Below are 27,617 nucleotides of genomic sequence, written 5' to 3'. Positions count from 1 at the left end.
ATCAAAAGGGCAAATCCACTGTTTACTTGCTGCCACTGGTAGCAAAAAAAGAGAAGAAAATCGTAACTCCTAAGCACAGTTCATGCAAACGTTCTAAAGAAAATAGAAATGCTCAGAATTCTAAAAGTCTTCAAAATGCAAAATTACATGGTTTGGCCCAGTAAAAACATCCTCTGATCTAAGCATGTGTGAGTTATATGGGCTCATAAGAGAAACCCGTTGCCAAAAAATCAATGAAGCAGCAGCGAGACTTAACCCTGATAGTCAGAGAGGAATTTTTGCTAAGATGGTTCAGCCTAAGCCTGTTCATATCTGGCTGAGGACTCTTGGGAGGGCACTGCAGATGACTAGAAAAAGATGCAAAAAACAGCAACCTAAACCACACCTCTAATCTCACTGCAAATCTCCATGCACAGAGCTTATCCTCATACATGCAACACAGCACAGCACAAGCTATACAGTACAGTGAGGCAAAGGCACACAGATAACACTTCAAAAGGTAGATGAGTTGCAATTTATTCGTCTTACTCCATTCCAGCTGCCAAGCTGATTTTCCTATTTTGCCTTCCCAGGCAAATGAAAACAGAGAGCCTCCTGTTAACTTACAGGATGATTAAAGTGTCACTTTGAACAGCAACTGCTGGCTTGTTAGAGTGCTAAAAATGCTGCCTGTATGTTATAAAGAACAATAGACAATTTCACGTACAGTTGCTCGAGCAAACAATAATGTGAAACTGCCTGGAAAAGTCTGCAACATTAATTTTTAAAGCTGCTTTGAGTGCTGGTTTCTGAGGGCAGGTTTGTCTAAATTAGCCAAAAGCAGTGGGTAGGAGCTATGCGCTCACACATCACACAGGAGGAGCTTAAGCCTGTTAGTTTCCAGACCAGCCTGGCTGCTCCAAGCCTTTCAGAGCTGCTCCTAAACAGAGGAAAGTACATCTTGACACAGATGTACAGCAGGCAGAAACAGAATGGCGCAGACAAGCTGTAAATAATAAATAGCAGTCGTTATTGTTCCTACTTAAAATTTTCTGTGGAAAAAATACCCGAAAGGAGTAAGTTTTACATCTTCATAATGAAATATCCTATCAGTTAAAGTCAAGTGACAGCACAAACAACAGGAATAAAAAACAGCCACTTCAACAGTCTTGTCCTGTGAAAAATACTTATAATTTGTAAATTACAGCTGCATTATTGTGGGAAAAGAACACACAAGGGAAATAAATGTGAAGACAAAAATGATACAGGGCACAGTGAAACACAATACAACTCAGAGGCACACAAGGGACACACTGTAGATGAATGAAGAGGGGAGTGCACTCAATAAGAGCAGGAAATGCACAGGGAGATCCAGGTCGACACAGATGGACCCTGGATGAGAGGGGCTGGCAGGGGACGGAGTTGTGGGTCAGAGCGACAGACCCTGCCCGACTCGGGCCGGTGAGGGAGGGGATTGTGGGTCAGAGCGACAGACCCTGCCCGACTCGGGCCGGTGAGGGAGGGGATTGTGGGTCAGAGCGACAGACCCTGCCCGACTCGGGCCGGTGAGGGAGGGGATTGTGGGTCAGAGCGACAGACCCTGCCCGACTCGGGCCGGTGAGGGAGGGGATTGTGGGTCAGAGCGACAGACCCTGCCCGACTCGGGCCGGTGAGGGAGCATGGGTGAGGGAGAAATGCCAAACCTTTGATCTTCTCGCCCAGCTGGCTGCACTCGTGCTCGGAGAAGTGGACGATGGGAGGCGGGGAGGGGGGTCGAAGCCTGTCCTCCTCGATTCTCCGGCGATGGCGCTCCTCGCGGGCCAGCATGCGCTGCCGGCACTCCCACTCGTACAAGTCGTCCCGGGCCTGAGCGAAGTCCACATGCAGACGCCCAGTGTCCTTCTTGTCCGTGCTGGAGCCCAGCCTGATCCGGTACCCTGAGTGACAGGAGAGAGTGGGGACGTGTGTGGGCATGTGGGCACAGAAAGTCATTTTTCCTCACAGTACCACACAGCGAAAGAACAAGAATAGGAGACCTGAGTCAAACATTGGAAATGTGGCGAAACCAAAAAAAAACCTAACAGCCCACATTTCAACATCCAACCCTCTTTTGAAAGGTAAAATTGGGAGGGGGTTGGGATTTTATACTAAACCTATGCTACAACCCCACAGGCAGTAATCTGTTGGATAAACACATCTAAAGACCCATTTCATTTGTGGTTTTAACATTATACTCCTAAAGCGAGCCTTCCTCCTTGAACTCTTGATGACAGTACGCTCTTTTGCTGTTGGCTAGAACTTGTGAATTTAGGTTGATGCTAATTTCAGTGTAAACTCATTTGTGGCGTCACGGTTTTAAGCACACTTCAACACTGTGCTTAATCCAGTCACAGAAATGTGATTTGACAAACAATCTTGCAATGTGAATCGTAAGACCAGAAAAGGGCTGCTTTACATTTCTTTACAGCCATCTGGTTGTCACTTATTTCCCTCCACACATCCATCTTTAGAAGAAATCTGCAACTCAGCTTTCCAAACCCACACAGGTGGAAGACTACTAATTTGTCCATGCATGTGTCTACCCTTCAGAAAACAACATCCTACCTTATTAATCTGTTTGTGCTGCTTAGCAGCTATGATGTCCAGAATGAGAAAAAAGAATAACTGCTGTGACAGAATATGGAGTGTAGGGGTTGTAGGGGGAGTCAGTTACGGGCCTAGGATATTGCAGAAGATAGGGAAAGCACAGAGCACAAAGCACCGAGGATGACTGACAGTATTTCCAGACTCTTCTCAGTTCCTACCCCCATTTTGTGTCTGTAGTACAAATAGCTTATCAGAAGGGAACTGCATTTCCCAGTGGACTAGGGGATAATGAGGGTCATTTGCGGGTTTGTGGATTCCGGAGCTAACTGTCAATACACAGTACAGAGGTACTGTCAATGAAGGCCTGTGCTCAGTGAATATAAGGATGTGGGAGACTGAAGTGAGATGTCTGCTGTTGGAGGCCTAGCGGTTGTGGTGAAAAGTGGGGGTCTTGACAGACTAGAGGATAAAGCAAAGAAGAAGCCTTGTTTTTGATGAGTATTGTTCAGAAGAGTAAAAGTGTCCTTTACGTTTGTAGAATTCATTAGGATCTGGGAAAAAAAAGTATTTGGGAAAAATATTATTAGGCCTCCAAAAGAAGGAACATATATATTTTTTTCTGTTTTGCAATTCCTGACTGAAACACTAAGACCTGTGTGCTAGCAGAGCACAGATTCACCCAGTACTGGCTAGAGGACAAGCCGGAAAGAGCCCAGCACCCCAGAGGTGTCACACTGTACAGAGATAAGGAAACATGATCAGTTCTTCAGACAGGTTCAATTCTCTTTTGGTGGTTTTGGCTGGGAGCACCGAGGGGGAAGGAGGATGCTAAAGCAACGCAGTGTGAAAACTGAGTTAAAGCTCTTGCTCATTGACTGTTCCCCATTAGGTCTGTGCCGGCTCACTCTTTAATATTTCCTATCAATTAATTTCAGACCGCGGCTGCTTGTACAACCTGCATCTCATCTACTGTATTCAGCCCAAGTCAGGTCCCTTCAGCTCACCACAGCAACCTCTTGCCCCAGGACAGAAGAAGCCTTGTTGTGCAATTGGAGAGCCACAGTGGTCATGGCTGTTGAGCCCCACTGACAGAAACAAGAACAGGTTTGCAGTTTATGTCTCCTTCTTTCATGCTTTACTGCTCCTGGTAGCATTAAATATTTTATAAGGTGTATTCCGTGCAAAAAATAAGTAGGATTATTTATGGGTAGGCCTATGAGGAACTGTCATATGGCTATATAATATATGGAGCGTCGCTGGTGTCTCACAATACTAATATTTCCAGCCCAGCAGAGAGTGCCCTGAAAAGAAATCATAAATAATTCAGGGGTATTATCAAAGTGTACTGTTCTTAATGGCCTTTGTGAAACCTGGATATACGTCCCACAGTGTGCAATACACGGGATCACTCAGAGTAAGTCTACTTGTTGGGAAACCGATGTAAGATAGGGAAAGCAGAAAGACCTCAGAAAGAGGATATCTAAGAGTATTTCCAGACTCTTCCCATGATTTATCTGCTTTTTAAAGCATAATAAAAATGTGGGAGAGGGATTTATTACCCTGCGGCTATGGTTTCTCCTGCACCTTCTCCGTGTCGACCCCTGCAGGGTCTCTCCCTGCTCAGGAGGGCAGGGCCCTGGTACTGTCTCCTAGCAAGTCAAGCGAGGGGATTAGAGAACCCGTGTGCCAGGTGTAATTGAGTCCAGGAGGTAGCCCACAGCCTGGCCTGGAAGAGGCGTACCGGAGAGGAAGAGAGCCTTGTCTACGGTGTGCTCCTCGGCGAAGCGGATGTGGCAGAAGTTCTTCTTGCTCTTGCGGATGGCGATGATCTCGCCGCACTGCTCGAACACCTCCACGATGAGCTGCTCGGTGGCGTTCTCCGGCAGGCCGCCCACGAACACCGTCTTGCAGCCGGGGGGCCTCTCCCTGGTGGCCGGGGGTGGCAGGTCTGCGGGAGGAAGGAACGGGGGTTTGATCTGCACTCATGAGTCTGTGTGCCAGCAGATTGGGAAACTATTCTTTTCAGACACCCAAGGCACGAGCTGTCTATTTTGAGCAATGCGTTCCTCATTCATCCTCTCCCCCTACTGGTTTTCCTCACATGGGTAGGGTTATTCGGCCCTAAGTTCATTATTATTCAGTGTTTTCCTTAGCGCCCCTACAGCTTGGACCTCTGTCCGGACTGATCAGTGTAACCTGTACAAATCAGTATTCTCTCACTGGTTTCAATAGTAAAAGTAAAGCAAAAATAGATGCAGCTTAGACCCAGTGAGGCTGTGTATGTTATGAGCATCAACAATTTACTTACAGTAAAGTCTCAATTAGGGTTTCCTACTATAGTTACAACTTAATTGTTATTAATGCAGCCTAGATGTATTAAGAAGAAACCAAGCTTGTTATTTAGCAGTCTGTAATGCTAAATGCACATTAAACTAATAACTTATTTTATATCTCACCATAACTTGTGGTACATCCCACACACATTACAACAGTCAATTAAGCAGAACTAAAAGCTAGAGTATAAACGACATGTAGGACAAGATTGAAAAGTGCAAAAGAATAGAATAGTACAGTCTCCCAGCGTTTGGCTCCTCGTTCTGGGAGCACTATCTGGAGAGTACTAACAACGTGTAGCTGTACAGGGAGGTAACAGCTTGTTGATGTAGACAGGATCCAAATCTTTATTAACAGCAGTATAAACTCGACACGAGCAGCCAGTGTGAGGTGTTGTAGTAGCTAATCCAGCACATTTGCCAGGAAGATCTAATTGACTCTTTGCCAGGTGTTCCTCGTCATTAACAAACATGCGTTCCTCTCTACTCATCCCTAAAGATAAAAGGCTTTGTACAACATAATACAAATCTGTCAGGATTAACTGTTAGTTTTAAACAAAATGGCTACAGTTTCTATAGATCATCAGAGGTCTGTATTTTTGCAACCGAACTCAGTGTACAATATACAGTAAACAGAACACTGGAATTTCCCTTTATGGTCTTGTGAAAAAGAAACTCAGGTGCTCATTGCCCCCAAGGCAGAATACCGCTGTACACAATAAGAGAACCCACTGCTGATTTGCCTTTTTGTAGCTTACAGTTGAACACTTCAAGGTTCCTCAAGTTCCTTATTTTGATGAAACAGCTGGGTGCCAGTGTGTCTGAAAGCACTGAGAGATAAGTCGTGACTGCTTGCTTTATTGCATTAGCATGAGACGGTGTAATTTGAAGTTAAGACAGCCTGAAGCAGAATTTTTGCACGGAATTGTATTTTCTTCTAAAAGCTCTCACGTTAACAGTTAAATATACATGCACATGTTTGTTTAAATATTTAACTTGTTGACGCTTATTAGTTTAAAGCATTTCTGAATACATAATGGTTTTCGAAAATCTTTTGAGATGGAGGTATGCTTCCATTTAAATCACTTGAAACAGCTGCTAAAGAAAAAATGGCACAAAACAATCACGTCAAAGGAACAAAAAAGATTCCTGCACTGTCTCAATATTCAAAAAAGAGAAAAGCTGAGAATATAAATCAAATACAGTACATAAACATATACATGAATCAAGAGCACTTATATTCAATGGGTTCCCAGGTACGCAGACAGACTTGAAAGTGGACTTTGAAGGAAAGAAGCCCTCATCAGGACACTGGAGACAGGTCTTTGTTGAAGACATCAATGTTTTTTTTACAAATAACTCATTTTATTATGTGGGTACCAAAGTTGTTTCAGGAAAATTAAACAAAAAAAAAATTGAATGTTGAAGATTTGCATGCAGGCTCTTTTTACACACATACTCACATACAGAGAAGGTTTTAACTCGTGAAACATCTCAGAAACATTTTGTTGCCGATTACAACACCACAGAGTAACAGACAGGGTTGTCAGGCACTGTGTTTCCTGCACTGATGAGCAGCGCTGGTTTGAAGCAGACGAGGGGTCTAGGAGCAAACTTTAAAAGTTGTGACAGAGCTGGCCCCCAGCCACACACTGGAAATAGTTTGCACCCCCCCCCCACAGAACAGACATCATCCATCATGCCCAGGATTAGCTTAATTCCTGTTTATTGCACTGTTGCTTTTAAAGATGAGCTCTCATCTCATAAAGCTCAAGGTCCTTGGTTGACTAGTAACTGATATAACAAAAGCTTTGCACCAGTAAGACTGTTATCACAGAGTAAAGGGCAGCAGAGTGACTGCCAGCTCTTTACGGAGGGACAGCTCTGGGTGGCATGCCACCTCAAAATCCCCCCCGATCACCTCCCCAGTGATGGCCGTCCCGCCAGCACTGCCTCCAGCCCTTGCCTCCTGGAGGAAAGAATGCACTGGTCAAAGACATGCCAGCGATCGCCGGGTCTGATGACTCTGGATGAACCATACAACACTGCATTCCAGGGCTGCTTTAATGTTACCCCTGAGCAGCAGAAACAGTACTGGCTCTGAACTGCGGGCTCAAATAACGGCTGCAGCAAATGGTCTGTAATCACTACTGGTGTCACTGAGAACTACTAACAATTGATGTTTTTAGTAGTGGATTCTTACTTTGCACTAATAATATGGATCAGTCACCTGAGGAAGCATTTATTAGCCTTGCAATCCTTATTGCAAGTGCAGATAAAACCTTACTTCTATTATAAGAATTTTCTGCTTTATGTGGTGCCAACACCAATGTGACATCAGCCTGCAATAAATGCTTGTTTCCCTTTCGCTAAGGTTGAAATTAAAAACTGCAGGGGACAAAATATAACACATCTTACAAGTTTTTTTAATGTATTTTATGCTACAGCAGAAAGGCTAAAGCATTACTTTTGAGAATTTTCTATATTTTTTTATTTCATGTCATGTCAGTCTAAGAAAGAAAGCTATTTCCCTGCCTTGTACTGCTCCTGACAGGGACAATACTTCTCCAGTCAGAACAACAACTCGTAACAGAGCCTTGTTCTAGAGACCGGTCCCAGGCTGAGGAGGGGACAGGTTTTAGGGAGAGAGGGAGTGTTAATTCATCTTTTTGCTGACGTGCTTTGAAATCATTCAGATTCCTGGGTGATTTGGTCATGGAAGTTGCCTTCTCCTTCTCAGCGAGAGCACATTCAGAGGATTCTTGGCAGCGAGGCGGCCCGGCAGCGGCCAGATTGTGTGTCGGAAGGCTGCGCGGGCTGCCAGCGAAGCAGGTCTCTGCCAAGTGACATGTCACCTTCCCGTGCTCGCTGGGACGGAGAGCTGGGCGGCTTTTAATGTAGTTTTTGACTTTGATTTCCAGTCCCGGTTCTTAGAGATTGGGATCTCCGATTCTTGCTTGTCCAGTAATGACAACTGTTAGTGATAGCCAGAGTTCACGACTGCCCTGGGGAATAATGCCCTTCTCTGGAAGTAATAAGTACAGACAGAGGTCTGCACCTCCTATCAAGGCACGAATCAAATGCAAAAAACGCCACCAGGCTTCAGAGAGGCGGATGGGATTTCATCTGCCCTGCAACTTGGTGACAGAGAGATCTTTTTTCAAGCAGCGCAGTGGAGCTGAAATGAGGGGCTTACTGAAGGATTCCTGAGCACTTCTTTGTAAGGTGTGGGGATGAGAGGAGCACGAGCAGGGCTCTGATCCTGTGAACCTGAGGATATGGGAGGGTGGCTTTAATTCCCTCTTCCAGCTTTGCCTGGCTCTGCAGTGACTTCGGCCTCTGAATCGGAGTCCCACACACTGAAACCACCAATCTACAGCACTTCTGAGGAAGCCAGGCTGGCCAGGAGAGCAGCATGCCACAGACGCAAAAGTGAAAAAACGTATTCAGTGGGGTGTAGAAATACTTACATCCGCAACACATATGCTACGTAACACAGCTTTGTCTTTTAAGGTAATTTCAAAGCATTATCAATGTAAAGGTGAGTTTCAGAGCCCATGAGGACAGAAAGTGCAGGTCTAACCCTTGGTGACGGGAAGCACATGTACACGTTCTTCCACGGCCACACGGGCCTGGACAGGGCACTGACTCACAGACAAGGTACCGACGGCTGGAAAGGAGGTGAGGCTCGCGGAACAACGCACAGCACTCCTGACAGCCTGGAGTGAGTGACATAACGAGCTTGGAAAGGTGACAAAGGAGAGAAGGCTTTTCAACCCATCTAGCCCATTTTGTTGCTAGCAGCAGGGATCTCAGGGAATTACATTACCATCGTCCTATTAAGAAACATCACTGCAACCTGTGATTTGCCATGACAAGATCTAGCTCTACCACACTTCTAATGATTCCAACAATGGCGTCCAAGGTCATTCCACAGATACATACTCTCTATATCTTTTATTCCTGCCTTCATGTACAATAATTATATCACTAAAGTTATGTTTTGAATAGCTCAACAACCCTTTAAGGCAAACTATCTTTCACTTTTTTCAGATTCTTAATGATATGCATTCAGCACTCGAGTACTGTATTATAGATGTTAGAAATGCCATCATGGATTATATACATCTTTCCCAATTCATGCATATTCTACATTTCTTTTATTAAATTCTGATCAGAGACAAGAGTAAATGCTTTCAAACAGACAGACTTTATTTCATACGGTTCCCTAGAATTACATGTTAAAAGAAATTCTTATTATTTATTATTTTTTTATTATACATTTATTATACTTCTACTAAATGGAAGAGGTGTTAGTGGGGCCAGCAGGGGGCGCTCACCCTGCAGTCCATGTGGGTCCTAATGCCCCAGTATAGTGATGGGGACACTATACTGTAAACAGGCGCCGTCCTTCGGATGAGACGTAAAACCGAGGTCCTGACTCTCTGTGGTCATTAAAAATCCCAGGGCGCTTCTCGAAAAGAGTAGGGGTGTAACCCCGGTGTCCTGGCCAAATTTCCAAATTGACCCTTACCAATCATGGCCTCCTAATAATCCCCTTCTATGAATTGGCTACATTACTCTGCTCTCCTCCCCACTGATAGCTGATGTGTGGTGAGCGTTCTGGCGCACTATGGCTGCCGTCGCATCATCCAGGTGGATGCTGCACATTGGTGGTGGTGGAGGGGAGTCCCCATTACCTGTAAAGCGCTTTGAGTGGAGTGTCCAGAAAAGCGCTATATAAGTGTAAGCAATTATAATTATTATTATTATTATTATTATTAAATAATAAAAATGCTGAAGCATGATCAATAAAGTAATTACCTACATGGCTGTTACAGACCCCTGAACATGCTGCGTGTCAGGAGGCCAGATGTTTCCTGGCCATGAGTGGAACATCGAGCTGGTCAGCTCCGTTCTGTCAACCTGTCTTCTGTCTTAGGGTGAGGGACTCAGCCCGGAGTTAATCAAGTGTATGAGCTCATCAGTCACATATAGTACCAAGAACTACAGCAATCCAGTACCCATATGAGCTCTGTGTGAACAGGGCAGCTGCCACCTCCAGTTTTTTGGATTTTTTTTGCTGCAGGAGCAATTGAATCCCTAGGCTTAAAAAAAACCATGTGAATTACAAAGGAATTAGCCTGCCACATGCCCAGAGGCCCAGTTCTGTGGCACATCAAATCAAAAAGCGGTTGAATTATGTGAAGTAGACAGCAATATCCTAAATTGCAACACCTGATTAAAAACACAAAAGCAGCAGCAAGCAATCGGTGCCATCTGCCATTCATGAAATCGAGCAGCGCAGCACACCGGCTCAAAGACACGTTGACTGCCTTTATCTAACCAAGACAAACAAAGAGGAAAACAAACCTTGTGACTCCTTTCAAGAGCATTTCCCTGTCTAAAAAAACGTGACAAGCAACGATGGAGAGAAACGATAAAACTTGCAAAGAAGGAATGACAGACAGGAAAGCTTGACGGGGGGGCTGAGTTTGAGTCTGGCGGTTTCGGGCAGCAGCACCAGCCTGCACAATCCCCTTCGGGGAAGGGATACGAGTCAGCAGACCCCTAACCAGCTGTGAAGTGAGAGGGGAAAAACTGCACTGATTGCGATGTAAATGATAGAGCAGCACCAGAGGCACACCAGCAGAAGTCCCTCTCCCTGCCCTCCGATTTCACAGCTCTTTGTGCTGACTGAGGCCCGAAGAGGAGGGACAGAGGCCCCTGTGCGGGCGGTCTCTGGGCCAGTCCCCCACTGCCCGCTGCTGGGGCAGGGCCTACTCACCATTCACATTTCAAGTCCTTAAACACCACTGATTCAAAACACATTTTCATCGTTTTTCAGCCGTTTTATTCCTAATACTGTGTGGGCCATAGCACAGTGGATTGTTCTGGACAAGAAAAGACACTCAGAATGCTGCTTCAGAATGGATTGCAGAAACAGGAGACTATGGCCACTCTGTGGTCATCTGTATGGTGCAGAGATGTGCATCAGTCTGAACCAGCTAGTCAGAATTGTTAAAACCTGCAAGGAAAACAGCGCGTTTCGTGTGCATTTTTCTTTTTTGCACTAGTAGGGCATATTTACAAAGTAACTTTTTTGGTAATGTGGTTTGGTATTTCTGTTTTAGTGCTCTTGTTTTTAAAAGATGAAAAGTAGTTCTTTTTCTAGTTTAATTCCAGTTGCACTCTTTTAATTTGCAACAAGTTGCGAAACAGGAACACTGATGACAGGTGTGGAGCCGATGTATTAATTAAAAACAACACTTTTCCAGAAATGCCTATTGAAATAGAATTTGTTTGTTTTAAAAGAAGTTGGCTGCAGCTGTCAGAAACTGTGCAGCACCTTCTCCTGAGTAGATTTCAATGCTGAACAACCCTTTAGAGCATGGTGGAAACTCATTAATACACATCTCCTTGAACATAACTGCTTGTGAATTACCAGGTAGGGAATTGAGACAGACTAGAATATTATAACTAGCACTGATATTAATTAATTATTTTTTTCATTTAAGTTAATTTAATTTCCCCAGTGGAAATCATGATTTTTATAACAAAAAGGGACTCACCATCTCTTCTGTATTCAGCTCCTGGTATGTAAATTTATTCTTTTATTTTTGGGTTTGAATAGCCTGTTTCATATACTGTATCATCTCACCATTTCCAACGCTCATGTGAATACAGAAGACTGAGGATCAATAGATGCCTCAGTATAAACATGTCCTGATTGCATAAGGCCAACTGAATAAGAGGATCTTTGAAACTCAGGCCGGGACTAAACCCAGGCATCAGTGTGTACCAGGAACGGCACACTGTGGGGCCAATAAAAACATTATTTTTATTATAAGTTATACATTGTCTCATTAAAAATGAGTACTGCTGATATGATGTATCCCTTTGATTCTCTCTTTTCATATGCTTTTCCAAAGAAGAAGCCGAAGCAGAGGTAAAGGTGTGGTTTGAAAGATGAGATTCCAGCAAGTCCCCCCCCTCCCGGTAGTTAGCTGCGGCCGGGGCTGTACACCTGATCTGAGAACTGATCACCGCCCACTTGCTCTGCCCCCAGAAGGGGGTTTATGGATGGGGTTAGTCCATCACACTCTGCTGAGGTCACACCTCTGATTACAGGTGAGTCCTCAGCTCTCCCACTTTGTCTTCCTTTGTCTGGATCAGAATGCAAACCTCGAGTCTCGAGAGGAAACATGTCAGAAAGTAGCAGGAGCTCAGACATATTGCTGCGCATAACTTAAAAAAAAACGCAGCTGGGCTTGCAACTGTTTTTTTCTCCATTGCTAAGTATTAAACACATCATATACTGTAAAGTGGATTTTCACACTTATGTTGAGCGCTATTTAAATGTTTTTGATTTACATTTTGCATCGGCACTGCATATGGAAATGGAATTTAAAACTCAATGAGATATATTAAAACTTCACCATCACTGCTCTCCCCCAGATATTTGTACATTATCCTCCGGATTGCAGAAATGTTCCAAGAGACCTTGAAGCCTTTATAGTCTCCGTCTGAGGTTACGCTGCCATTGTCAATACAATCTTTTAATGCTGGAGGAAATAAAAAAACTAATTAAATCTGCCACTGTCTCAATTTAGGGAAGAATATAACAGAGCAAGATGAGGACAGAAGGAGAGGCGTTGAAAGTCATGCTGCAGATTTGTAAAATGTAAAACACGTTTTAAAACACATTGCCAGCAAAGCACAGAGCAAGTGGCCACATGTGTGGGTCAGCGACCGCGGCAGCCTTACTGGGGTTGGGAGGAAACAGGGTGCAGCTCTTGCAGTGGATGATCTCCTTCACAATCGGCATGTCCTGGGAGATGGGAGGGGGTACGATTCCCAGCCCGGGCATCATCGGAGCAATGCCAGCCATCATGCCAAGACCTGGATCAAAATCTGCACAGGACACAGAGAAAGCAAAGACAAAATTTGTTTGCGGACTGCAGTGTGCATTGGGCTGTTCAGATATGTCATTTGTCTCTTGTCAAAAGAAGAAAAACCCAACTACATCAAAAATAAATAAAATCTAAACTCCAGTTCCAGCTTTTACAGACTGCCTTTTAAACTTTGTTTTCTTTCCAGAGTTAACCTTTACAAGTGTATTTTCATTTTCCCCCTTTTGTAATTTTTATTCTCTGCTTGTCAGTACACATAAATACCCTGGTAAGAACAGAGGCTTTCATATGTGGTATTGATCTGCACTGATGCTATTCTCCTCTGTAGAAATTGTGTGAAATGGAAATACCATCATCTTCTTTCCCCTCTCTCACCTGTGCCTACTGTCTGCATTCTTACCAAAAACCTCAATTTCTTTTTGTACACCACAAAACAGGGAAACAAATCGGAAACTACAGAGCAAGATGAAAGGATGCAAAATTGTTACAGAAGCTGTTAGCAGAACTTGACGATGGAGTAGAAGACATGAAAGAAAACGTATGCAAACAGATGTTGCTGATATTAAGTTGGGTTTTTAATACACCGTAAATTCAAATTCTCTCTGTGTCACCAAGTCAGCTTCAATCAGATTTCCGTAAGTTACAATATTTGGACAGCTGGTCTCACAACACTCCGAGAGTTCACCCATTAGAAATGCACATACTAATACTGAAGTGTGTGCATGAAAAACTCCTCAAAAGATAAACCTGAAAAGGAGAAACTGCGTTTGGTGTAGGCGCTGCAGCAGAAGGGCTGAGGAGATGGAGTAGCTGGCACATAGGAGGTGCAGACCGGCAGCTGTCACACTGCTGAGGACGACAGGGGCGCAGACTGACAGCTTGAGCTAATGACAAGCGCAATAACAAAGGAAAACGCAGCCAGTGCAGGAGGATATAAAAGGAAAAGAAACACAGGAAACAGTGAAGCAGGCACCAAACAGCAGCTTCTCAGATGGGAGAGAAGCCAAGGGCTTACTGAAGAGCTGCTGTATTTTCTTTTCTTATTTACTGCACAGCTTCACCTCCAGGAACAAACCGAAAGGAACCAGAACCCTCTATTCCCTTTCCTGCAAAGCGGGCCGAGTGGAGTAAACAGGTCCTGGAGCAGGAGGCACCTGAATGAAACTGGCCATGGTGAATCTTAGTTTTCTTAGTGTTTTACCATACTTTAGGGTTTCAGCAGAGAACACTGCAGGAAAACACAGCAACAGCGTGAAATGCAAAGGATAAATTCACCATGGCAGACTCTCACAAGGCATGCTGTGCTTCAGCAAGCAGTCCTCAAGAATGCCAAGGCCCACATCTGGCCACCCCCCCCCCCCTCCCCCGGCCAGCTCTGACACACACAGCTACTGCCAACACGCTTCAGCTCGCCATGGGCATGCTGCATGCATAGTTCCTTGTGGAAATCATCTCTACAGCGGGATGCTACCACACATGAGGCAAATCCTATTACGATTTGTAATGTGATTATTTATTTAAAGTGAAAAACACAGAGGATTTTCACCTACCACTTGCTGTACTGGGCGGCTAAGTACCAACCACATACAGTGATCTTGGACCACTTTTGGGCCAGTAATGTCACCCCTATCAGCTGCAGCCCAGCTAGTAATGGATCACGGCAAACAGCGTACCAAAGCTGAGGCGATGGGCATGTAGAAATCAGCGTGGAGTGGTTGAAAAGATACTGGCTTTGAAACCAAAAAAAGCAAGCACAACAAACCCACCAGCACACAAAGCCCTGGGATACTTACTCCCTCGTCTGTGAAAGATGGGAAAGCAGAGTCAGATTTGCCAGATATGGTTTCTGATTCCAAGCTGTTTCAAGCTACAGTCACTGTTATTAAGAGGCTCTTTTGCAGTAGCAAAAGTAGCTGTGAGGTCCAGGGCAGCAGGCATCAAGGGAGGCACTCCATGCCCCGCCAGCCTGCAGCAAAGTGACCCTGAAGCAGATCTCATCACAGTCAGGGCCAATCAGTGTCAGCAGTCACTGCAGGGCCAGCAGGCCTGAGCGGCAGAGGTGTGGGCAGCAATGGCTCCTTTCCATCTGTCTCAGGGACTCAGGCACACGCAGCTGTCCTGCGGCCGCCTCCAGGGCCCAGCTTTCCTTTCTCCAGCCCGCACATTTCCAGGGAAGAACAAGCCACAGACTCTCACCGAACAGACGGTGAGTTCCTCCTGAGCTTTCACAGCTATGCGTGTAAATATCAGAAGAGTACCTGGTACTCTTATGCACACAAGGGCTTAAACTCCTAACCTACTAAGTCAATGCTTATCACTGTGAAGTTTGGGGAAGAGCTGAAGAACCGGGAGTAAGGCAGAGCTCTACAAATCCACTGGCACAGAGCTAACGGGCACAGCGCTGACAAGTGTGGGAGCACTTTGTGAGGAGCCCCAGCACATTCTTAATACACGTCATAGTTTCAGGAGTTTAAATATCAGTTTCATGATCAACAGCAGTAATCCATTCATTTATAAAGTTACATAAAAATGCTCTAGCGTTCTAGATAACTTATAAATGCTCAGAAAACAACGTGATTATGGAACAGACTGAAATTTTAATATCTATATAAAAATGTTGCTTACGTGACTGCTTAAGAAATACATATACAGTACACCTTTCAAGAATGTTTATATTTGGGCATACAGTAAAAAAAATTACTTAAAAAAACATTTTAAGCTGGAGATTTTGGAGTTAGGTAAATTTGAGCTTTTGCTTTTCCAGCTGTGCAGATATGAAATTAATACATTAGGTGCTTTTAAAAAGAGGAAACAATAGAAATCTACCACGGAGGCAAAGAATTTCTTGAAACAGCACACTGCTCTACTACACTCAGCTTTAACTGCTATGCCCTGTTCTTCACTCTTCCTAGGGGTAAGGCCAGACTGCAGATGATAATCAGGCTCTGGGTTTTCAAGTGGAGGGTCAGCATAGGGGCAGACAATAACAAGGTCCAGAGCACGTTTTCTTTGTATCTCTCATCAGTCTCTTTCCAGCACAATGTTTAACAATCTATTTCCTTTAGGTTTGCTGAATGTAATTACATAGCATAAGCTAGCTATCAATCAGCTGGCAGGCACAGGGAAAAAGTGCAGAAAAGCTCTGGCACTCAGATTAAGTGAAGTCATTGAGGCCTTTGCCCGTCAGAAATGGAAAAAGACATGAGTGGAGAAAAAAGCCCATATTCGCAGTTTCTCCTGCAGACTGAGCCCGGACCCACATACAGTACAGGCACATGGAAGGGACAGACATCTCTGGGGTATGTTGGTCATCTTCTGACAAAGATGTCTAGCACCCCTGCCACTGCTAGACTTCTGTAGCCACAGCCTGACTCACTCAGCACAGCCCCGACTGGAGTCTGTCTAAGAGGACTTGTTGTTAAAATCCCTGCTAAAATGCTGTACGTGAAAGTACTGCACATGGAAGGATTTGCTCCTGACTCTCAGTGCAGGGATGAGTTAAGATGACCTGTATGTTTAAAGAATCACTATTTAGAAATTATTCTTCTCCCTGGATCTGAACTTAGTGTGACTTTGCAAAACAACATCCGCCGCGTTAAAAGTACAATGCATATCAGGGCAATTCCCAGTGGACTGTGAAATGCTTATGTATGCATTCATAAGGAGGAGTGACAGTTTCTGCAGTGGATGCCGTGCTTAGAGAAATACACTTTCATTGTATGGATGGTGATCCTGATCTCGTTTCAATTAATCTGCACAAGACAAAATAGAAACAAACACACCAATGACAGAGCAATGAGTTCAGGGCCCTGGAGAGGGATATCAACTCTTTATTTCTGCCACTTCAAGAATCTCAAACACAGGGCCAGAAAGGCTGTTAAGGAACAACGGACAGTGTGAATTCGAGCAACCTCCAGCAGAACAGAGCAGAAAACAACCAGTATAGCTCAAGCTGTAGAAGACTGGGCTGCTCAGATTGAGACTCTTGAAAGTAGATGAGCTTTTTGCAGGACCCTATTTCATCACAAGTGTACACACCAGATGTACTGATGCAGACCATGAATGCACAGCAGGCAAAAACAACGCTCTCTGCACTCTATCTTTTTCCTAAAGATAGATTTATAAATATTTTTTATATCAGTTTTATAAAACTGGGCAAACATGTCCCGGGGGGGAGTTTCAAGTTCTGATAATGCAGGCTTGACAGCTTTATTTCCCAAAAGGCTGCAGCGTGTTAGCTGTAATTGGAGTGTGTCATAAGTACACTGTGTACCTGTGTAAACCCAGGGGTATAATTAGAGACACTTATAAAACTCCTACTGGAACAGGAAGAACCCAATTATTTGTAAGCGTGTGGCACAAGCTCTTAATTTTTTATCTCAATCGGTGTTTGTAGTTCAGGAACCCGAAAAGAAACAAACAATAAAAAAGCAATTTTCACAGAATTACCCTCAAGCAAATACAATGCTGTTGTAATATGTTTGAAGAGATGATTAACAATGAAAATGAATTGAAAAAAAGAAAACAAAATTAATCAGGTGATTTGCAGGAGTTTGCTGTCAGAATTATAGGGCCATTGCTAAAAGTCCTCTCTATTAATTCTGGCCACCTCAGATGTTAATACTGGCTCTTTGTGTTTCTTTGACTTTTTACAAAGGCATGCTGGTGCAAACAGTGGCCCGTCCCCAAGGCAGTGAAGGTACCAATTTGAGGAGAGGTTTCAGTGAAAACCCTGTGACAGAGTCCAAACAGACTCTGGGGGCCTGAGTTTAAGGGGAGAGCCTGTCCACTGAGCCAAGGCCGCTGTGGGGAAGAGCACAAAATAACCATATTACAGTAATCTCAACAAGGTCAAAAAGGGGAAGACATCAGGGACCTTACTTTTGTTTCCTGCCCTTCTTTTCTGATGTAAAACAAAAACAAAATAAAACCAGGTTTTTGGATAGTTTTGCCACAATGATTCTTTTGTCTTTTTCAAATACTCAGATTCTCACAGGGGCTAAAACTGGCAGTGTATAAACAAGACTGATGTGATTATCTAAGACAGGGATGAGCTCCAGTCCTTGGAGGTCACATGCGACTTTGGTTTGCTTTTAACCCTGAGCTCAATGACTTGACTGAACTAATCATTTGGACAAGATTTCAAACCACTTGTTTTTTTTGTTTTTTTTTAGGAGTTTACAAAGTGCTAATTGAAAAGCATCTGCAAAGCCAAAGCCTGGCCATCCAGGACAGAAGCAGGTCATATCTGGTCTAAATATTTTAACAGCACACTGCTCCTCTGGCACAGACACTGTACAAGGATTCTCCTGCACTGTCTAATGGAGGCTGGTGAAGTGCCTGTACAAAAATAAAAAGGCTAAATAAAGATTTACGATAAAAAAGAAACATTGCTTTGATAACAGGAATCATAAGGAAGTCTGCGGATTTTGCATGGGTTCATCAACACTCCTTGGCAAAGCAATCTGGAGAGGGAATGTGGAGAGCAGTCAGTAATGTGATACACCTGTCAGTCTTCAGAGAATTATAATTGGGGAAACACAGATCAAGGGTCTGCAAAACCATGTGTGCTTCAGCTATTTGGGACTTGACTTTGCCTAGAGAGAGACATCATACTAACTGCACATAGCCTGGGACAGAGCAGGAGGCATTCTACAGCTTTCTGCATTCTCTCAGGCTCTCCTGCAGTGTCGTGACTGTACAGCCTCTCTCAGCTCGACAGACAGCAGAGGCTCAAGTCGTCAGATTCTGTGTGGAGTCCGGTCAGACACAGAGCATGACATCTGGCGTTGGTGTATGTGTAAGCACTGCAAAGCAGAGATTCCGCGCAGCACAGGCAACACTGACAAATGTTATGTCAGACATTGTTTAGAGCAGAAGTGAAAAACTGCACCTACAGTACAATGTAATTCTTGTTAAAGGCAAAAAATAAACATTTTTACTCTTCATTTAACTCTTTAAGGACAAACTATTTAAAGGCGAATATGAAGTTATCAGATCTATGCTGAATCAGCAGAGAAAGGTAATCCAACAAGGTTAACTTGTCTAATAGCCAAATCCGGCCTGAGCAGGCCTCAGTGTTGTATGTTAAATAATCCAGGCTGCAAGTAAACAGTGAATCATTGCTATGCTGCAGCACGCCTGAGACAGATGTTTTACACATCACCAGCAGCAGTTGGTAAAGAAATCTAATCCTGCCATGCCAATGTTCTGGCACAGTTAAGTAATAATTAATAAATGAATGAATCCATCAATAAATAAAAGGTTTCAGCTCTTAAGTCTTGGTTATTTAAACACAACTCTTTGCAGCCTATCCAGTAAACGTGTACTCTAGGATGGTGGCTTCACAAAAATTTGTTAAGATGAAACACAAAATGTTTTTTTTGCACCAAGACAGTGTGGAGGTACAGTATTAATAGGTGGGAAAGAATAAAAACAGATGAGGTGACCTTGATGTTACTTGATCCAAAAACAGACCGCTTCATTATGTCTGATTGATCTTGTACACAACACCTGTGAAGGGAGAGGCAGTGTATCGCACAACGTGACTGCTGATAAATGACCCCAAGGAACACCGGCCTTCACTTTGCGATTCTGTCTCAACTACTACTGGCACTACTGGGGCCCATTTCCTTCACCCGACACACCCAAAATCCAATACTTTAGAATAAAAAACAGCCAATATGGAAGAGATGGGAGTAATGTGTGCACAAAGGAAGGGGGGCTATAGAGGAGACATGAATTATTTGTCATCTGAATTGGGAAACTGCTGAGGCAGCGGGTTGATTGCTGTAATTAAGATGCTCAAAAGAGCTGTTTTAATGCAGGATGACTGGGACAGAGCAGCTGCTTCCCCCTCCGATTAATGTGCAGCGCAGATAAGAGTCCGACTCTCTCCCTGAGCCGACAAACTGGGGTCTAATGAGCTGCCCTCATCAGGCTTCCCCGCAGAAAGCACCCCTCTGCAGGACTCCACCGCAGCCCCATCCCCCCAGAGTGAGAAAAACGGGGAGCGTGTGTTTATGGGGGGACAGATGAGGCGGCTGGGCAATGTCTAGCCCTCTCAGACAAGCCCTGGATGAAACCCTCCTGAACTGCACACACAGCTGTGGGAAGGGGGCCAGTGTCTGTCTATAGAACCTGGAAACAAAACCTCCCTCATTGGACATCTGCACATTAGAAGCATTAAACACAGCTATGGATTCCAAACGATACATTTACTTAAAATAAGCACCAAACTAATTTTGTTTAATTCTACAGTATGTAAACTAAAACCTATAAATGGAGTGCTATAACTTGCATGTTCCGTTTTTGACAGTGCTAAGTGCAGCCTTGCAGGCCCTGTGCAGCTGTCTATCTTTGAACAAGCTGCCGAGGGCTTGAGGACAAAGGGAGAAACCGTGATAATGAGCAGCCTGGGTCCACATTTCAAGTCTCAGGAATGACCTTGATGGGTGCAGACAATTCATTATGTATCATAACAGATGAATCACGCCATGCAACTGTTGTTGTGTCTTAATAATTCAGTTTATAAATGTGGTTTAGAAACGTGGTTTGAAGTGAGGGAAAGATTGGCCCAGATATTCCTGAAGCTAGTAATCCCTCCAGGAAGAGCAGTGTGCTTGATGCAAACTGCAATTGTAAAACCAGTGTCAGTATCACAATAATCCAGAGTTCATTAGCAGTGCAGTGAGAGGACCAGTCAACCCAGATACATTGGCTCACAGATTAAGAACCTCTATCGGGCTGACAGTACTCACCACTCAGTATTCTGCTCATTCACTGAAGTCTATAAGTTGCTTGGCAAAGTATATAATTTGTTTTTAAGCAGTGAGCTACCAAGGCAACTCAGGAAAGTATGTAACTAGCTCAGTAAACTGTGCAAATTAAACTTGGTAGATAAAGTATGTGGAGAGAATTTCCCTCCTCCCGTTTAAACACAAAAACAGAGACTCGGGAGGATGGTCACACACTTCAATCAGTGAGGAAGGTGATGGGAATGGGAGCATGTTCTTTTAATTAGATGAAATAGATAATTTCTAAACACCATCTCCAAATTAATCAATCAAACTAAGGTCTTACTTAAAAAAACAACAGCTTACATTAATCACCATGTGTTCACACAGAAAAATGTCAAGTATATTCTCCTGTTTGACATGATAAATGTTCCTGACACTTCCACAGTATTGAAGGAAGAAGACAAAAACAAAATTCAGATTAAGTGCAATCAAAGCTGAGGATGTCGGCTGGTTTGAAATTCACCTTCTCAGTTCCAGGCCATTACCCTGCAGTCATATTCAGTCAGTCTGAGCGTGCTTTTTCTGCACAGTCTGCCTTGCTTTCCAAGGGCACCCCAATGACGCAGCTCCTCAGAAGACTGACCTTGCAGAACGGACCTGCACTGGGCAACTTCCTCTGCCCCCCGCAGAGAAATGGCATCTCTGCTACTTTGCCTAACAGGTGGAAGAGCTAAGCGGACAGGTCTGAGACAGTCTTTACCTGACAGACGTTTTTCCACAAGTACTTGGATTTAGGCTGTTAACCCCTGAGCCTTTGGTAAGCTTCCCTCTGGCCTCCCTATATGCGCTCAGCCTCTCAGTTCTCAAGCTGGTCTGCTGTACTGGGGCTGCTGCTGCAGAAGGCAGGAAAACCCCCTCCACGTTTCCCCCCAGACCACCCGTAGACAAGACCGGAAGGGCTGCTGTCCATCAGATCTTGTGGCCTGCTTTTATATTTTGACCACAGGACAAAGAAAGGTGACCAATACTGGCAAGTGAGAAAGCACTACGGATACTATATGTATTAATCCACAGGTATGTCTGTCATGACTGTAAATTAGCTTCACATCGTAGTGGAGTTCTAGGTCTTTGCTAATGTCTCCTTTTTGGTATCACATAGATTCACTGCAGTCTGCACATCACTGATCGAACCTGGCACAGTATTTTTTGCTACACTAAGCTACAGGCCCAACTGGACAGTCTGAGACAGCTGCGAGAGTGGCCTGAGCCAACATGCAGGAAGTCTTATGCACTGAGAAAAGAAGATACACCTGAAGTACAACACAGTTCCAAGCTTGGTGTTGTGCTGGGTGCACTTCGCCCTGTATTGTGGCACCACTGGCAATCCAGTACCTGACATGAGTGGCTGCCCCGTCATGCCCATTGGCGGCATCCCTAGGTTGTTCATTGCTGTTGCCCAGGCGGTCGGATCAGACATCGGCATTCCCATCTGGCTGGAATCCATGGCCATGTTCCGGATGCCTTCTGTGGAGACAAAAGCGCATACGCAGTTTTAATAACTGGCTTCACTTCTACACGAAGCTACAGTTTGTTCACATTTTCCACATGGTTGTGCTAAGGAGCATCCTCTCTCTACACAGCAGCAGCCTCAGCGGTCCTAAAAAGAAATGTTCCTGGTTTATCTTTCTTCATCAAGCAATAAGCAAGCATACTGTCCATAAAGAAAACCTCTAGGAAAAAAATACTGGGACTAATCTATGCCATCTACAAGGTTTTTGTTAGGACACTTTTCTATTGAGTTAAGTATTTTTTTATTTAAATTTGTCCCCTGACACTCTCTGTCCCCATTGTGCATGTTTGTGCCAGAGATATTACTTCTCTGTCGTCCCAGTGACATGTTTAAAGAAAGCAGAATGAATGAGGTGCACCACGGGCAGAGGAAATAAGGGCCCATCACTGCCACACCAGCAAATAAACGATAAGAAATTTAATTTTTATGCTGTTTTCGAGAACAACAGTGAAGCTGAGACAAAGGGTACTCCCCTGCTCCACCAGGGTCGACAACCCCTGAAGATCATTCTTCAATGGCAGGAGAGGCAGAGCTGCGGTGCTAATTCTATCCCAATTGTTCAAAATCAGCATTTTTCAGATAATGTACTATCAGTGACAAGGAGGAAGCGATGTATCCATGTATTCATACTTCCCTGAGTCAAGTATTAGAAATCACAGAAGTTCTTCACTGATTTCCTGCAACTTACACATTATTAAATTGGGAGTTGGACAAATTCTGGTCCAACCAGAAAACCCGCAGCACACAAAACACATAGTGCACAGTCATCCTCCACCTTTACAACGTGTTGTAAGAATACCAGACATGGGTCAGTTAGAAAGAGCTGGGAAGGAAATTAAATCTACTTTACCGCCTGTCTTGTAGAAGACAAGATGCATGAGCCACGGACACCACAAACTAATAGTTACAGGGCTTCCTGCATTCGCCTAGGGAGGTCAGAAGACCAAGGAGCTACACAATAAGTGTGCAGTACCTACAGTACAAACATCTCCAGGGGGGCGCCCCCAAAATGTCAGTGACAACATAATAAAAGAGCTTTGCCTCCAATGTTAAGCAGGATGTCAATGTTAAAACATATGGCTGACACACACGTCAAAATCAAAGTGACGGCACATAGCATGTGTAGGTACACTTCAACAGGTTATGCAGTCGATAATGTAACAAGTCTCATTTCTTGCAGTGAGGAGATGGTTTTCAAGGTTTCACAGCAGGATGGTGCTTTACTGTGAAGAGACCTGGGGAATCTACATTTTGCCCTGGATTCCTTCCATAAAAGTCTGGATGAGATCTTTGGACCAATCAGATGCTACCTGGCAAATGAGCTGATGGGCTGAGTGGCTCCTGCCTTTCATAACCTTTCTGATGTTCTAATGTTCTTATGAACAATAAATCCATTACAATCCATTAACTGGTAAGAGAGCCTGTTAAATAAGTGCTAATGCTCTGCTGGCTAATCCCATTCACAATACACAAGAGAAAGAAAAACAGAAACAGAAAAACTGTAGACAGAGAAAGAGGAGTATGTTAATTCGGCACAGCAATCAGCAAATTAACGATTCTGCCTTAAGAAAAACTGGCAGGTACAAGCATTTCAAACAACAACAGCCCCTCTGACATCAAAAACACTGCTGTCACTACTAATGCCGTCTACAGACACAGCCCGAGGTATCAAGGCTGCTATCACTGTGTAAATCAGTTAAAAGCAGGCTGAATTGTTTTGCCACAGCTGCTCAGCTGTAGTAATGAAAGAGTAATGCTGTTACCTGTGCTCGCCCCCACTGCCATGCCAGGCTAAACTATATTCCTTTACACACACCCATAACAGAGGCAGCCGGGGAGGGTGACATGTACTGTACCATTTCTGTGTTTCTTTTCCTGAATCTGTCAAGCTAATGTCACCAATGAGAGTTTACGTTCTCGGCACCTAATTCTTGCCTGGGAGAAGATTACTCTTCTTACACTAAACACAAGCAGAGACACTGAAATTTCTGCAACGGTTTTCAAGAAACAAGGGTAGGAGATCTTGAGATTAATTAGCCGGCAGCGAGCAAGACAGACGTGCTGAATGGTCCCCTCTCGTTTGTATGTTTCTTCTGTTTTATGAGTTTTATAGGTCCAGCAATGTTATCATTCTGAAGGTTTGCTTGTGTAAATCCATGCACACCCATTGCTCTGCCACTCCCTTCCAGCACTGCTTGCCATGCGGGGAGTTTCCTCCAGTTAGTTATTTGACAGTGTAGCAGTATGTTTCATCTCTGAGTCTATATTTCTGGCCTTCTTAAGCGGCCATGCAGTTTCCCAAAAAATGGAGCAAAGGCCAATGTCCAATGTAAGCAAAGATATGGTCGGAGAAGCTCTCTTCTGCTCCATGAAGCACTCTGCAAGCCAGCAGTAATTTTTTAGAATGTACTGTATATGATGACCCTGGTGAGCGACTTGGCACTACAAGCATTTCATTGCACTTGTACACATAACAAACAAGCTGAGCTGAACTGTTTTACAGACATATTAAAAGCAAACAGTCCTGTGGAGCTATGACCTAAAATCTGACGTCTCCACTCAGTAATGTGTTCTGATGTCCAAATACCCAGTGTTAAAACTAATTCATAATTACATTAAAAGGTCAGCAGAGGGCATAAAAAACAAAATATTCTGAAAGTCAAGACTTTTTCTTCACTTGAGTTCAAAGTGTGGCTGTTTGATACTTGCTAACCCATTGTACCCAACTTCTGCCCTTAGGCAGCAAAAAAAAATATAACGATTTTAAATCAAGTAGCTGGCTCAGCAAGATCCATTCGGACTGGCATAGTTAGCACAGAAGTGCTGACAGGGCATTCTCCTAAAAGGTTGAAGTAGTAAGTTGTTGTGTGCAGCGTCACTTCAGTCAGAGCACTGATGAGATATTTCTAATCCAGCTGCCTGGGCTGTGGGCCCTTTCTGAAGACCTTTACTAGATTACTTTAACGAGCAGATGTTCTAAATGCACTCTTGAGCTGGGCATTTTTAATAATGCACTACTGGAAAATTTCCAGGATGCTGCATGATTACAGAACCAATCAATCTTGTTTTTTTTAATAGAGCACCTCTAAAAGGGGCACACCATCTCTAAGTGCTTCAAATTGTTAAGATCAAAGAGCTGTGAATCTTTTCTTCTGCTTTCACACAGCACTCTTATCTCCCTCTACCTCCCCCATCTTTTCATTTTTCTTTCACTTCCTCTCTTTACATGTCTCTTTCCATCTCCATTCCTGCTTTCCTCCCTCCCCCTCTCTCTGTTTATTAGAACAACAGTGACAGAGAGCTGGTCCCTGCTCTGGACGTGAAAACTGTGCTGCAGTGTTTACTGAAGGTGAAGTAAAATTAGAGCTCTTTCTAGCCAGAGGGATACAGAGAGATAGGGAATATCTGCTTTCACATGTACAAGGTTTAACAGCAATGTGCAATGTGATTACAGGATCTTTAGAAAAAAAATGTCAGGGAATCAACCAGGTTCACACCAGGGCCACAGGTGGTTTATATAGAATATTGGAACAAAGAGAGAAGCTTCTCTTTAGCTCTGAGATTTCAAAAGGGAGCAAGGAAAGCAGCCCACATTTCACAGTATGCAGCAGGGCACTTCTGTACGAGTAAAAACAACAACAGAATATCAGACTTTGACACCACACAGCCATCTCCTTATCTTCGTAATTATACTGCATTTCAGATGTAGCTGAATCGAAGCCCAGGAGTATTTGTTACAGATGCTTCTTGATCCGAATTGTCAGTATTGGGAGCACAGCAAGACTGAAACACAGCCTAACTCATCCTGATCAGGCCTTCCACCTCATTCACAAGCACCTGCATCTAATGACAACACAAACACAGGCATAAGCACACTCATGGTCTTGCTCAGGATTAACAGGGTTTCATTAGCCTGCTGCTTTCTGATTTTCTTTTACTTTTTTGCTCTCATTTTTTAAACAAGCTTCAGGCATTTTTCATTAGTGGATGTACAGCACCACATGAGAACAGAGTGCAGCAGATAACAGATCCACTCATTTCGGATGAGGAGTGACTGGATCACGAGCGCTCACAGGACACGCAGTGGGGTCTGTGGATCTTCCTCCACTCGGGGGGCTTCTATAGCCCTGTGGGACCTGTGGTGGTTTTCAAAAGACGCCATGATGTCAGATCTGATTATTTAACAGAGCCCTGGCTAACTGTGTACCCACCAACACCATGTGCAGAGCTGCACTCCGCTTCAGCCTCGGTAGTTTTAATTAGCTGTCCACCACGGAAAGGCCATTTGAAAAGAACGGCTAATTTGCAATAAACAGTTCTTCGATTTACATATGATTGTTGTTTTCTTTTTGTGATAACATACTTATTAGGTGTCTTCAGGCAGAGTTAGATTAATCATGTACAAAACAAAACTAAACCGATACCGTCTTGCATTCTGTATTACACACGACAAGCGTGTGTCATTTCTGGGAGCTTTACAAGTGAAGCCAGGGCACTCTGGTTCACCATGCAGAACTAGATCTGTTGCTTTTTTATCTTATTAAGCTCATAAGGCTGTAATAAACAAGCCACCATAGGCATGAGCTTCAAGGAGCCAAGCAAAAGGTGGGAGGCAGGACAGCCAGAACCTCAGATAATATACACTGCTTAGAAGTCAGAGCACTTGCTTTTGTAGTCTTAACCAGCTGCTAAAACTGGTTAAAGGAAAAGTAATTGTAAAATCTGAAGCAATCCACCCTCTATGGATAGGAGCTGCCCTTCCCTGGAGTACAAGAAAAAAAAGCAAAAACCAACACGAATTTCACCACCTGAACACCTCTAAAAAGCTAAAAAACTGCACCCCCCCCCCCCCATAAATGAATGAGCAGAAAAGGGCATTATCAACCAATCTGTTCACTAACACTTAAGAGTGAGAGCATAAGTGCAAAATATGCAGACATCTGGGGGAGACTGTGCAGCTGGTGGAATTGGACATTTTATGCCACATAATCAAATATATCAGCAATGAGGAACAAAAAGCTGGTGATTAACATCAAAATATTTTGGTCTAAATCCAACATTAACAGAGATGTTCAGATGTTCTACCCCCACTAGAGCGACACCTTATCCTAGCTGATACACCTGAAAGCAGGGTGCAAACGGAGTAAGACAGATAACTTACCATTCTGCACAGACATTAGAAGTTGTCAAATTAGACATCAAAGTTCCTGCACTTCATCGCACAATTAGCGGGTCTTTACAATGTGCCAGTGTGGTTCCCAGAGGATTGTGGAAATGGGTAATTGATTTTGAAAAATAAAGAAATCAGTGTTGTATGAACTCTAAAACAAACACAAGCGGTTTAGTTCTGCACCCCTGCAATGTGGGGCGCTGGACAGAGCTGCCCAAGAGGCAGCCAATGATTTTCAGCCGTTGAGTGTCTGGGTATCAGCTCAAATCACCAAGCGACACATAAAAGATGCTATACTTATGTGAATCCATTCAAGCTGCACATATT

The 27,617-nt window shown here is 43.9% G+C and overlaps 1 protein-coding gene across 12 annotated transcripts in view; it reads right to left on the bottom strand.

Moving 5' to 3' along the window:
• enox2 (ecto-NOX disulfide-thiol exchanger 2) overlaps nt 1-27,617 on the bottom strand; it is a 186,028-nt gene that overhangs the window by 29,441 nt on the left and 128,970 nt on the right. For all 12 annotated transcript variants that reach the window (XR_015924979.1, XR_015924980.1, XR_015924981.1 and 9 more), the window contains 4 exons: nt 21,943-22,074; nt 12,666-12,812; nt 4,307-4,513; nt 1,683-1,916 (listed from right to left, as the gene is read on the bottom strand). Coding sequence is in view for 9 of the 12 variants with exons in the window: in XM_088597494.1 (XP_088453620.1) it covers nt 1,683-1,916; nt 4,307-4,513; nt 12,666-12,812; nt 21,943-22,074 (720 nt within the window). In the remaining 3 variants the exon portion in view is untranslated. The remainder of the gene's footprint in view (nt 1-1,682; nt 1,917-4,306; nt 4,514-12,665; nt 12,813-21,942; nt 22,075-27,617) is intronic.

The sequence above is a fragment of the Lepisosteus platostomus genome, chromosome 10, assembly GCF_059453375.1.
Source record: "Lepisosteus platostomus isolate fLepPlt1 chromosome 10, fLepPlt1.hap1, whole genome shotgun sequence".
NCBI lineage: Eukaryota > Metazoa > Chordata > Actinopteri > Semionotiformes > Lepisosteidae > Lepisosteus > Lepisosteus platostomus.
The sequence above is the reverse complement of the archived record's forward strand: the minus strand, read 5'-3'. Positions and strand labels throughout refer to the sequence as shown.